Genomic DNA, 13,125 nt, shown 5'->3' with positions numbered 1-13,125 from the left:
AAGGCTCATTCAAATGCTTGGTGCATGCAATGCCTTTTAGCAACACTATATACACTGCTCAGAGAAACTTATCATATCTCCTGAATTATGAAAAATAATAAATAGAAATGCCATTTTCTTTAAAGATCAATTGGTGAGAGATTCCCAGTGAAAAAAAGGCCAGTCTGTTCTGCATTATCCCCTTTGTTCCAGCGGCTTCCAGATACCATATCCCCGGAGGAACCTGCGTTTACGGACGTGATATTATGGAGTTCATCCCGAGGATTTACCAGTACGCCAAGCAGGTCATAGCTATGCGGGGATCGAGCGTCATTGTGCCCTGCCGAGCTCTGGGACGAGAGACAACGCTCGTCTGGAGCTTCCAGAGCAGACCAATCGAAACTTCAGAAAAGTATCAGGTGTGTTGAGGGTACAGGTGCTTCTGTACTTTCATTTTTTTCAGAGAGAGAGAGAGAGAGAGAGAGAGAGAATTTGGTCGTTGTTTGCAAATGGCCAGAGAGACCAGTGATGTCATATCTCACTCTGGTGTTGGTTACGATATGCCAAATCGAGCTGGGGTTACGACCTGTATTAGAATATCTGAAATACAGAATAGCATCACATCTCGGTTTATCGGGGGAAGAAATTTAAGAGCTTGCCTAACTCGTTTTTAAAGATGTGAACTTACTGATTAGTAATGGTTTAAGTGCTGTACAACGAGGGAGCCAATTCTTAGATTTAAGGCTGTGAGCGAGACAGTAATAAGCTAACCCTCTTTAGGCTCGAAGTTTGATAGCAGAGTGCACAGATTCAGTGATCTGCATTTCGGTATATCGGGAAAATTTTGTCTCTCAGCGATGTTTCATTCTCTCTTGTATCTTTACAAAGTCCATTTTGAGAAAAAAATAGTTATTACTTTAACCCTTCAGCAGAGATTAAAAACTCGTAAATTATTGACAAAAATCAGTCAGATAATTAATCGTCATCATAATTTGTTGTCCCTGAACTCATGACCCACCTTTTAAATGTTTTACACAAACATCAACACTAAGAAACACTTAATCATAAAATAATAAGTAGAAATAACATAAAAAAGGTGCAAACGTGTAAAAAGTAAACAAAAGTACAGTAATAATAAAGAAAAAATAAAGATGTATTAAGACGAACAACAACATAACGATTAACTCACGATAAAAGAAGTTACACAAAATGTTTCATTTATTAACTTCAGAGGCAAAAAGTAATTAACTTCTAAAATTAAACACAACACATGCGCGGACAAGGACGGGAATTAAAACTACGTTCGGTCCCTCAGAATGACTGAGCCCAAATTATTTACGTTTCCTGATAAAAGGAGCTTCACTTGAGACTTGTAAAGAAGGAGACACTTACGACTACAATAACTCGACTCATTTCACAAAACCAAGACAATGTCCCAACTATGCTCCCCTCGAGCAGTGCACTCAAGCCAAGCAACGTGATTTGACGTCCAAGGGACAAAATGAAACATCTGACATCAAAACTTATACGGTATCAAGAACTACTTTACCTCAGGCAACTTTATGTTAATTTGCCCAAAGAAAGGAACTTTAACTAAAGGCCTTATGATGTAACTTTACGCTCGTTTTGAGTCAACTTCAGTGCAGCCATGAACTACAAAACTGCTTGACACAGCAATGAATCTATTACTTTGAATTTGCATTCTTAGTCGTGCTCGTCTTGTGCATCCTGAATTTTAGAAAAAAATTAGTTCAGACATGCAACCAGTCAACTCAAACACATCTCTTAATCTAGGCAATACAGAGATATATTCGCTTAATTCTGGTACCTCACAACGTGATCATACACATAAATATGTTTTATCAACAATTAGTTACTACAGCATTATGCTGGCACGAAGAAAAGGCTCTCGTAAATGTTTACTGATATTTAGAACACAGGCACGTGATTCTGTCAGAGCAATTGACCAATATCAATAAGTTTTAAAATACATATGGAATCTACAGCTCTTAAGCAATGCGCAACACACAGGTACTTTCACAAGTCGTCATCAAGATTCTAATCAATCTTTCTAGAAGAATTAAGCTAACAGAAAACGAGAATTCTTTACTCGGTCATGCAAAACGAGAGATCAGTTAATGAACACACTTTTAACAACAGTGGATTACTTCAGCTCTGAGAAGGTTTCCAATAATGTTGTCACAGAACAAAATTTACTCCTTATAGACTAAAGAGTCAGTTACATTAATACTTTATATTACTTTCCCTTTGCTGAACAGTGACTCTTTCCCTGTTTAACCTTTTTCTTCACCTTAACCTCTAACCATATCAGTTCAGGTACAGTATTTAGCTCCTCGGCTCGTGCGAGCCTGTCGTTTCCTCATGGCCAAGGCCCTCCAAAGATAGCCGATTGGCCTCATGAAGTCTTTGAAGCATGCAATGCCGAGGGTGGGGTCACCCTTCAGCTTATCAGTTTCTCATACTGGGATCACTGCCATTTATCATTCACATATGGTTTTGACCCGGTCGTTTTGGGATTTCTTCCTCTTGCCAGTCTCCTTGGCCAACTGACTTCTCCTTCACAAGATTCAATTATCTAGACCTATTCTAGGCTACCTGGAGGAGGGTCTAAGAAGGACAGGCCTCTCACTGGCTGGATTTCAAATTTCAGAAGCATACTTATAGAAGGATCACCTGTGACACTGGTCAGGTCGTTGTCCACAACCCCTGAGACAGCCTATGGGCAGGACTTCACCTTTCTTTGTCATTGTGACCACAGGGCATCAGTGGGGGTGTGTAATAGAGACGGTGAGGCCAACCATTGAAGATTTACAGGTGACAGTTGTCCTCAACCTGTGACTTTCTCCTGTTTTCCGATACCCTCGTTACCAAGACGGGGTCTCAGAGTTGCTCTCCCATCTGGAAGATTTACCAGAGAACAGATTCACAAGGCAATTCGGGGACCCAATTTGAAGGGACTGTCTATTTATCTAGATTAAGCCAGTCTTGTGCTGGCTCGGGCTCTTGTTCCTCAGTAACCCGTAACAGGGAAGGGAGTGAAAAGTGGGAAACAAAAAGGAGAAAGGGTGGATGGTCAGGCTAGGGTAAAAACAAAAATCAAGTCTCCAAGCCGATAAGCAAAGGTACCTCTCGCCCTGTTTGTCCCAAGCATTTGGCCTTGCTCAGCCATGGCTACGAGGATTATATTTCAGTTATAATTAATGTCGTAGATTTGAAAACATGAAGGCAGGGACATTACAATATATATATATATATATACATTCATATATATATATATATATATATATATATATATATATATATATATATATATATATATATATATATATATATATATATATATATATATATATATATATACACACACACACACACACACACACACACACATATATATATATATATATATATATATATATATATACATGACATGCAGGACTTTTAAAAGTTAGCCCCGCCATTCTTAGCTTCGTAGCTCTTTTAAAATGCTAGTGACAACTCACTTTCGACCACTCCAGTTGATCTTAACTTTTATATCCTGCTTTCTAGCGCTTTCTTTTCACATGTCATTCTTTTTTCTTCACAAAACAGTCCCTAGTTAACGAAATGAGTTATTCTTCTCTTTTATTCTGACTAGTTCCCTTTCATTGTGAACTTATTCTTTCCTCCATTCTTTTAGCATTGCTTTTTTCTAGAGGCTATAGCATTTTCATCTTCGCTCTTTTCAACTTTCCTGTTTCATCTTCACCTCTTGTTGGTCTTCCATGTACGTCACTTCTCTGTTCCTCTCGACCAGTGTCAAAAAACCCAAATGAAGTTTCTTTCAGTAACCTAACTTCATTTTTTAGTTTTCTGTGAAAGAAAACTATCGAGGTGACTTTGTCCGTTAGCACTTTTTTCTGTCCGTCCTCAGATCTTAAAAAGTACTGAGGTTAGAGGGCTGCAAATTGGTATGTCGATCATCCACCCTCCAATCATCAAACATACCAAATTACAGCCCTCTAACCTCAGTAGCTCTTACGTTATTTAAGGTTGAAGTTAGCCATGATTGTGCGTCTGGCACAGCGTTAGGTGCCAACAACACATGCCACCATCGGGCCGTAGGTGAAAGTTTCACGGGCCGCGGCTGAGAGTTTCTTACAGCATTATACGCTGTACAGAGAACTCGAGTGCGCCGAAGAAACTCCGGCTCATATTTTTTCTTGTTTTAACCTAATAATTCCTTGGCAATGGCCAGCCTTACTTACTTACTGCCACCTTCAGAAACTTTTTGCTAAATCTGAAAATGACTATGTCTTCCATTCTGACAGGTTCTTGCTAATGGTGACCTCGTCATCCGGGATGTGACCTCGAAGGACCACGGAGTCTACTCCTGCAGAGTCACCAGCAATATCGCTCCAAATTTCTTCGATGCTGTCTACACCTACTTTTACCTACACCAGCAGGTGACGAGACTCTTCACCTTTGAGTGATAAAAATAATATTTATATATACATATATATATATACGTAGACCAGTGCTGACACAGGCATGAATAATCAAACTCGCTACTGTATTTTTTTTAATTAGGGTCGTAGTATTCATTCTGCGTATCAAGTACTTTTCCACACAGAATATAATTAACAAGCTGCTTAAATCAGAGAGGAAGTTCCACTTTAATAAGTAGCAGTTATTTGCTGTTTCTTTGACGGGTATATCTGACTAAAACCCAGTGCTAGAGAAGTACACTTCACAGAACATGATGTTATTCCTAAGTAATGCTTGCTAAAATCATTTCCAGTCACCTGGCCGTTGATTTCCAAGCAATAAGAATCAAAAATAACCATGGCTTCTGCTTAACTATGACGTTTTGCCTTTTCAGTGAGGCTCTAACTCTGTACAGTGGTCAGCATCTACGGAGAATTCTTCGCGGAGTCCCCCAGGGAGAGACTCCTAAGCAGAGACCTCCTGTCTTCGACCCTGACCAACCAGATCAGTTCATCGCAAAAGCCTTGACGTGAACAGAATGAAGGGTTTTAGCCACGATGTTAGCATCCATCTTCTTGATCAGGGAAGGCTTGAAGACTTCCCGAAGGGACTATTTTACTCGAGTGGTGACCCGAAACAAAATGGGCGTCGGTGTAAAACGGTGGCTTTAACGTGTTTCAAGTTGTTTACAGAGATATTTGTATTTTCGGTTTTCTTGCATGAGAAAAGGACTTCGCTGCTGGAACGCCGTATGTACAGGCAACTTGCCTCACAATTAAATGTGTCGAAAAATCTAGAATAAGTAGAAAGTGTTGGAGTAGTCGGGTCTCTTTGATATTTAGATACAAACAGATTTTGAGTCAAACACTGTTGTAATCACATGAACACTAGAGAACTAAAAATGAAAAAAAATTTGTGTGAAGTCCACATGCACTCATCTACATGCACGCATTCTTGTCACACTGAATGTTATTCCAGTTTAACATCATTCGCCAAAGATACATTTGATGTTATTTCACGTTGGAAAGTATTTACTTAGCATCTATTCTTCCAAATTAAAGGCAAGAAGGTCATTTTGGCATCTCCCCCTTTATTTTTCACACGAAATTTCCCAAATCCAAAAAACGATGTTGTTAAGTGTCCTCCCTTGCATTAAAATTCATTATATCTACCGTTGTATATTGTCTAAGCTTTAATAATGTTTGTTCATCAATTTCATTCCATGGTAGTACAAAACTATAAAGATTAATATATCTATGGATGCTTATACTATATATATGTATATGTATATATATATATATATAATATATATATATGTGTGTGTATATATATATATATATATATATATATATATATATATATATATATATATATATATATATATATATATATACATATACATACTCACTCTTATAATTATCCCAACAGTAGCCTCGAGAAAATATTGTTCATCTTCGCTCTCTGTACCTCATCCTTACGTTGAATGTTCTGTTCAGTATAACATTAACCAGATAATGTCCTCTGAATTTACAGCCCTGACTGTAAGATAGGGCAGTAGTTTAGTACAAGCTGTCAACACACGCGTCACCTGAATAAACTGCAATGGAAAAGCGCATTCATTTAATCCTGCCCCTATCATTACTTCTCTGTTTGTACTTGACATGACTGCAGGTTTATTATTATTATTATTATTATTATTATTATTATTATTATTATTATTTATTATTATTGTTCTAAAGGGTCCACAATAATACAGCTATTTAAGGCTCGTGTAAAATTTATGAAAGCTTTCGAACCCTGTTATTATTATTATTATTATTATTATTATTATTATTATTATTATTATTATTATTATTATTATTATTATTATTATTATTATTATTATGAGCACACATTGTAGATAAGAGTCTAAATATTTTTGACCAGCAAGCTTCCTGAGATCTACTGTATATGCCTCATGTGAAATAAAGGAAAAATCTAAGCAACGAGAAGGACAGTTGCATAGTGAATAAATGAATAAACAGATTATCAAGACTTAGGTAAAATTGAATATATTTAAATAAGAAAACGAAAGGAGAATGTAATCATTTCTTCCTTAATGAAGAAAGCTTAGACACAGAACTACGGGAAGTTACGTTTCCAAGACAGTGGCAAAGCTCGAAGGTTTAAGAATACTGAGATTACAGTACAGCCACTGAAGATGGACATGAAAAGAGCCACGAGAAGACTCGATCAATCATCTATCAAAACACAAGCTAAAAAGAAGGGGGCTTTGAGCACCCACGACTATCCAAAGACACATTATCATGAACTAACAAAGATTCAGCTGACTAAGCCACTAAGGGGTCACTGCTTCAAAAAAATCATCAGGTAGAAGACTCCAGTAAGGAAAGGTTACAGACAGGCTGCCTGAGAGCGCAGAGACGTTATCTGAGATTTTACAGACTTTACTTCTGGTGTATCTTAAGCATGAGTATTTTATAAACAAGTCGATGGACAAATCCAGATTTTCACTAGGCTCTAAATATGTTCATGTAACTTTTAGGGTATATGAATACCTAGCGTCACATCACCAATGAAACATGTACGTCGATCCACAATAAGAGGGAAGTCAAGAAGCTAACGCCGCATCTTATTCTACAGAACGAAATAAGCAAAGTCAAGTTTTAGGAAATGTGATCATTCATCCAGTACAAAACTGGACTTCTCTCTCCTCTCCCGTTTTTACCGCCGTTAGTGCACCTCTCGTGGTGCACTGTAAGCATTAATAAAGAGTATTTGCAGTGTCCCTGCGGTCCTTAGCTTCATCAACTCTTAGTATTTTACTTTACCTATATTCCCACTTCCTTTCATCAATCTTGCCGTCCAACCTCTCTAACTTCCTTCCCAGTGCAGCTGTGGGGGTTTTTCCTACTTCCACACTAAGATCCTTGTACTAACATCCCTTATTTTCCGGATCTTTTTATCTTGCTGTCCAACCCCTCAAACTCCCTCTTTTCACTGTCTTAGCGCAGCATGGCCAATGGTTCCTGGCGTTTGGTTTGACAACCTTAGATCAAATTTCATAAATCCTTCGAGAATTAGGTCTCTCGACTCCATCGGGTTAAGGATTCCTTTTTGTCCTTCCCAATTATTTATCAGCTCTTGACAGGGCCGTAAGGATGCTGGTCTCATCTGGCTTCGCAAAATAAATAAATGAAAGGAGAACGTAAAATTAAATAGAATAAATAAAGAAAAGTCTCACTCTATAATGCTTCAGGATTCAAATACTCTATTTGAAATTCGAGTTTGTTGTCACTGAGGTGAATGCACTTACTACTGAAATAAATAATATTTACATAAAATATATATATATATATATATATATATATATATATATATATATATATATATATATATATATATATATATGAAATTAGTTTGTTGTATATATGAATATATTTAAACTGAAATTTATTTACATAAAAAAATATATATATACTGAAATAAATAATATTTACATAGATAAAATTATATATATATATATATATATATATATATATATATATATATATATATATATATATATATATATATACAGTATATCCTGGTGAGCTAAGGCAGATATTCTGAACCATTTGTCCCTTCACATTTATATCTATTTACACGAACGCTTTTGGTCAGTACGCACATCTGTGAAAACAATTCCCACAGAATGGATTCCTGTTCCAGTGTCCCATCGATGGTCGAGACGCGTATTATTTACAGAGGAGAAACATTACATAACGAGTCTCAACTCGTTTTACCTGAATGGCGACTTCACGTTTCATGTTCAAACAGCTCATGTGTATAAGTCAGTGACCGTGTAACTTTCATTTCTTCCTGCCAAGCTTCCCAGAGTTTAAAACCATCTTATACGTAGAGGTGCTTGAATGCTTTTCCTGGAATCAGGCAGGCAGAGAGTGAGAGAGAGTGAATTTGTTAGCATTTCTCTATGGGAAATCAGGTAAGTTTGTAAAAAAAAGAATGAATGACCAGTAAACGAACCTCAGGCAAGGAGGAAAGCAAACGAATTATTAGAGAGGGAGGTAAAGAGAATGAGCAGGAGAAGGGGAATGACCTGAACTACTTTTTTCACTGTTCGTTTTCCCGTCCACAAGAACCTTTTAAAGACTGCAGAAATTCGCATATGCCCCACTTCATAAAACTACATACATTCACTTATGCCTCACTTCATAAAACTACATAAATTCGCTTATGCCCCACTGAATAAAACTACATAAATTCACTTATGATTCACGTCATAAAACTACATAAATTCACTTATGCCCCACTGCATAAAACTACATAAATTCGCCTGTGCCCCACTTCATAAAACTACATAAATTCACTTATGCCCCACTCCGTACACTAAAACCACTTTAAAAACTAAAATCTCATGCCTTCACTAGTAAATCACTATTTAAACTAAAGCTCCATAAATTCACTTATACCCCCACTTCATACACCAAAACCATACAAATTCAACAAGGCCAGACTTTAAATAATACATCCCCCTGAATTCAATAAAACCCCACTTCATGAACTGGAACCCCATAAATCGAATAAAGTTCCGCGCCATTAGCTAAAACCCAGTAAATTCACTTATACTTCCCTCCCTCATTAAGTCAAAGCTTATAAATTAACCAAGTTTCTTCTCCAAACCAAAATCCTACGAATTTTCTAATACTCTTCTATAAACGAAACCCTACGAATTCACTAAAACCCCACTTTCATAACACTAAAACGCCATAAAATCGAGATAAAGTTAAAAACAAAAGTAGTCATTAATACCCAACTTTACAAACTAAGGCCAGGTGCATTCATTCACTAATGCTTCATTTTATATTCTAAAACTCCATCAAGTATTCTACACTTTATAAATAAAAACCACATTAATTTTACATCATGAATTCAATAATACTTTTCCATGCTACAAAAAATCCATTAGTTTATTGTACTTGAATAAATTACTCAATTATCATTATAGCTATTATTATAGAAGGGAAAGCTCAATTGACCGACCAGCTGAGCAAGAAAATATGAGAATCAGTAAAGGAGAAAAGTATAACAGACATATAACATATGTAGAATGAAGAAAAGTATGGTAAAAATATGAAGAAAATAGCAAGGAAGTTAATATATTGTAAAAATATAACGAAAATATCAAATACATAAAAGTACAGAAAGAATAATGGAATTAGTAAACAATTAAAATGAAAGTCCGACCAGAACAATAAATACATAATGGTATGGTATAAGTTTGATGTAAAAACAAAATAAATAAATAAAACAAATAAATAAATATATGGTTTCCAAATCAGCAGACAGTTTGTGATAAAGTTTTTTTTTTTTGTGGGTCAGTGAGTTCATCCAATTAACTTGGTTCCTCTTGACAAAATGGGTCTTCAAATTCTTGGCCTCCAAAATAAGTGGTCATCGGTACATCGACTTCTAAAGCAGCTTTGGCCCAAGCATTAGTCATAATCAAGATTCACATCTTCATTCTAATGTAATATCCACAAACTCACCTTTGGCCATGTGATTCATATGTGGAATCTCAGTCATAGTCTATCATTCGTCACTGAAAGAACTGATGTTCTATTGACTATAAGAGTAGAAACCAGTTCTGAGCGGTCATTCACCTAAGTCTATGTTCTTGTTTTCTTTTTGTTGCGTGGCTTATTTCAAAACTATTCATTGGAGATAATGCATATTGCTCCCTCCTTCTGAAGTCAGGTTCTAGTCGGCGAAATCAAGATGTGACTGAAAATCATCGTTGATGGAGAAATCGCAAAAATTCATCAACAAAAAACTCAGTAGATGTGCCTATCTTATTATGCACCAACATCAATGGCTCAATAACAGTGGAATTTACAATTAGCTAAGAATTTCATAATAATAATGGCTCATTAAGAGTGGAATTTACAATTAGCTAAGAATCTCATAATAATTTCCTTTATACAGAAAACAATAAAAGTCTAAAACGTACGATAGTACTTCAGTAAGAATATCCACGCTATTGGGTAGGTATTTGCCATGAACTACAAGCTTGTGAAGGCTTCGCCATTATTATTATTATATTATTATTATTATTATTATTATTATTGGTGAAGAAATCCACAATGGTGTAAATGTAAATACATATTAGAAATATGTATATGTATACAAACGAGAGCTTTTGAGAACCCGCTCGATTCTCCTCCTCAACTGAGAGGGAGAATCGAGTAGGTTCTCGAAAGCTCTCGTTTGTAGGCTTTACATATTTCTAATAGGTATTTACTTTTACACCATCTTGGATTTCTTCACCATTTTAGTGACTCATGCTATTATTATTATTATTATTATTATTATTATTATTATTATTATTATTATTATTATTATTATTACTTTAAGTAATTTAGTAATACATTACTATAAACAGTTCCGAACAAAACAAATAGTGTGACAGCACACACCCAGGTTCTAGGTCATTGCCTTAGAAATATTTGATAATTAGTATGATTAAACTTATACTCCAATAATTACTCTAGTTGGAGTCCACCACCACGTTGGTCATTAATTCTCAATAATTACTTTATCTCTCTTTCATTCTCTATCTATCTATCTAATTATATACACATATATAAATGTGTGACTAATGTTGAATTTAATATACCACGAACACTCTTTCTAAAGGTCTTCAAATGGAACACATTTATATCTACCCAGTAAAGACAGAAAGACCCCTCATTCGGAAAACATACAAACTACGAAAAAAAAAAATCAATTTGATGGGAGGTTTTCGTAAATAACTGTCACTGTAACTAATTTTACTGTCGAGTGGACGTTGAAAGTAGCCATCTACATCTTGTTGCACCCTGTAGGCAATGGAGGTGTGCTACCATTCTCGCTCCTAGTAACTGGTCAGAATGGTTATGTGCACATCTTTTGCACATATATATATATATATATATATATATATATATATATATATATATATATATATATATATACATATACATACATACATATATAAAATCTGGATTAAACGCATTTAACAATACTTCAATGTTTAACAAATCAAAGCACTTTTAGCGATCATTTCCCAAAGGCCCATTGCAATCTTCAGCGTGTCAGAACGCCGAGGGAAATTCCCCGTGCAATAATAAAAAAAAACTAGGAATAACTTTACTATACGTACGAGGTGAAAAGGTGTCTACCAAATAGAAGTTGTCTGGCAACTTTCGCGGTAGAGAGGCAGTTGGCCAGTTTCATTGAGTGCCGAGGCGCCGTTTCAGTGACTCGACTTTTTTTAAATTCATAAACTCCGAGAAGATTGTGCCTGCAACCCAGTTTTGTCTGTTATTTAGTAGGATTACATATAAGGTCATGTCTGGATTTTTACGAAAATTCCACCAAGGGCTGACCGCTTGACTGCCAACGAGTGATAAGATTTGGGGAGAAATCTGCACCAAGATTAAATACCTTCTGGGGTGGGAGGTGGGTGAACGGCTTAGCTTTAGTGGAGGACTGCAGTCTCCGAACAATCTTGCTATTATAGTGCCATATGATTACGATTTTCGCTTTAATTTTCATCAGATTTTATTAACACCATTCTTTCATTGTTGTTAGATCTGTGATACATGATTTTCATAACAATTTTTGATTCATTATTCCCATTTCCTTAGTACCTCCACCGAGGAGATTATGTCCCCCACCCCCTTTTTTTTTATTTTGTCAGGTTGTTATTCTGTGTTTACCAGGGTTACGCGAAAAGACAAGTGGATTTTTGCAAAAAAGGTGACATTAGATGGGTCTCGTGACGGGAAGTAATGATTAGATTTTGGCGGAAACAATGATTTAACTTTTGGGGAAAGAGAACCTCAGCCTAGTTTCAGATGCCCTAGGCTTAAGACACCAAATCCTGCGCACTGTCAACTTAGGCTTCGGCAATTAAATTTAGTCATTACTTCTGCAAAGTGCAGGGGACAGGATCGTAAGTCGCTTCTTAACCTTTTAAGATTTCGTTTGGATCTACAATGACCGTAATCGTTTCTGATCGATAAAAACAACTGCTTATGACTGTTTGAATCTGGGCGGAGGTATGCGCTCTTTGAGAGCTTTGGCCATGTTTCAATGGTTCTCAGTATCAAGTTTATATCACTTTCCATAGTTCTGTCATATCTGTTCTATACATCCAGATTGTCTCATTAGGGTTAATAATCCTATTTTTGTTGCAACCTTTCTATTTTAACTCGTCTCTACTGTTATATTACATCAGAATCTTCGTGGTTGGATTTAATCTGATGATGTAGTAGAAAGCCGTGGAATTTGAGTTTAATAAAACCAATTGACATGTTGCGTTTAACTATGCTTCCGTGTATATGAACGCGTGAGACAGAAATTCCACAATATAGAAAAAGAAAGCGATGTTGATTAAATCGATCTGACACGCACAAATATATATATATATATATATATATATATATATACATACATACATATATATATATATATATATATATATATATATATATATATATATATATATATATATATATTTATATTTAATACCAGTTTTAATAATATATGAGATATTATATTTAACCTTACACACATATATATGAAGTTTTAATTTGTAGATTTAGTAAATCAAAA

General features: G+C 35.6%; 1 protein-coding gene across 4 annotated transcripts in view; it reads left to right on the top strand.

The window, feature by feature from the left end:
* Positions 1 to 5,760, top strand: part of ImpL2 (Ecdysone-inducible gene L2) — a 43,097-nt gene extending 37,337 nt beyond the window's left edge. For all 4 annotated transcript variants that reach the window (XM_067086562.1, XM_067086560.1, XM_067086561.1 and 1 more), the window contains exons 7-9: positions 193 to 398; positions 4,311 to 4,445; positions 4,862 to 5,760. In XM_067086562.1, the coding sequence (XP_066942663.1) occupies positions 193 to 398; positions 4,311 to 4,445; positions 4,862 to 4,864 (344 nt within the window). In that variant the 3' untranslated portion in view covers positions 4,865 to 5,760. The remainder of the gene's footprint in view (positions 1 to 192; positions 399 to 4,310; positions 4,446 to 4,861) is intronic.
* The last annotated feature ends 7,365 nt before the right edge of the window (positions 5,761 to 13,125 follow it).

This window comes from Macrobrachium rosenbergii, chromosome 43 (assembly GCF_040412425.1).
Source record: "Macrobrachium rosenbergii isolate ZJJX-2024 chromosome 43, ASM4041242v1, whole genome shotgun sequence".
Taxonomy (NCBI): Eukaryota; Metazoa; Arthropoda; class Malacostraca; order Decapoda; family Palaemonidae; genus Macrobrachium; species Macrobrachium rosenbergii.
This window is presented reverse-complemented; position numbering and strand designations above follow the sequence as displayed.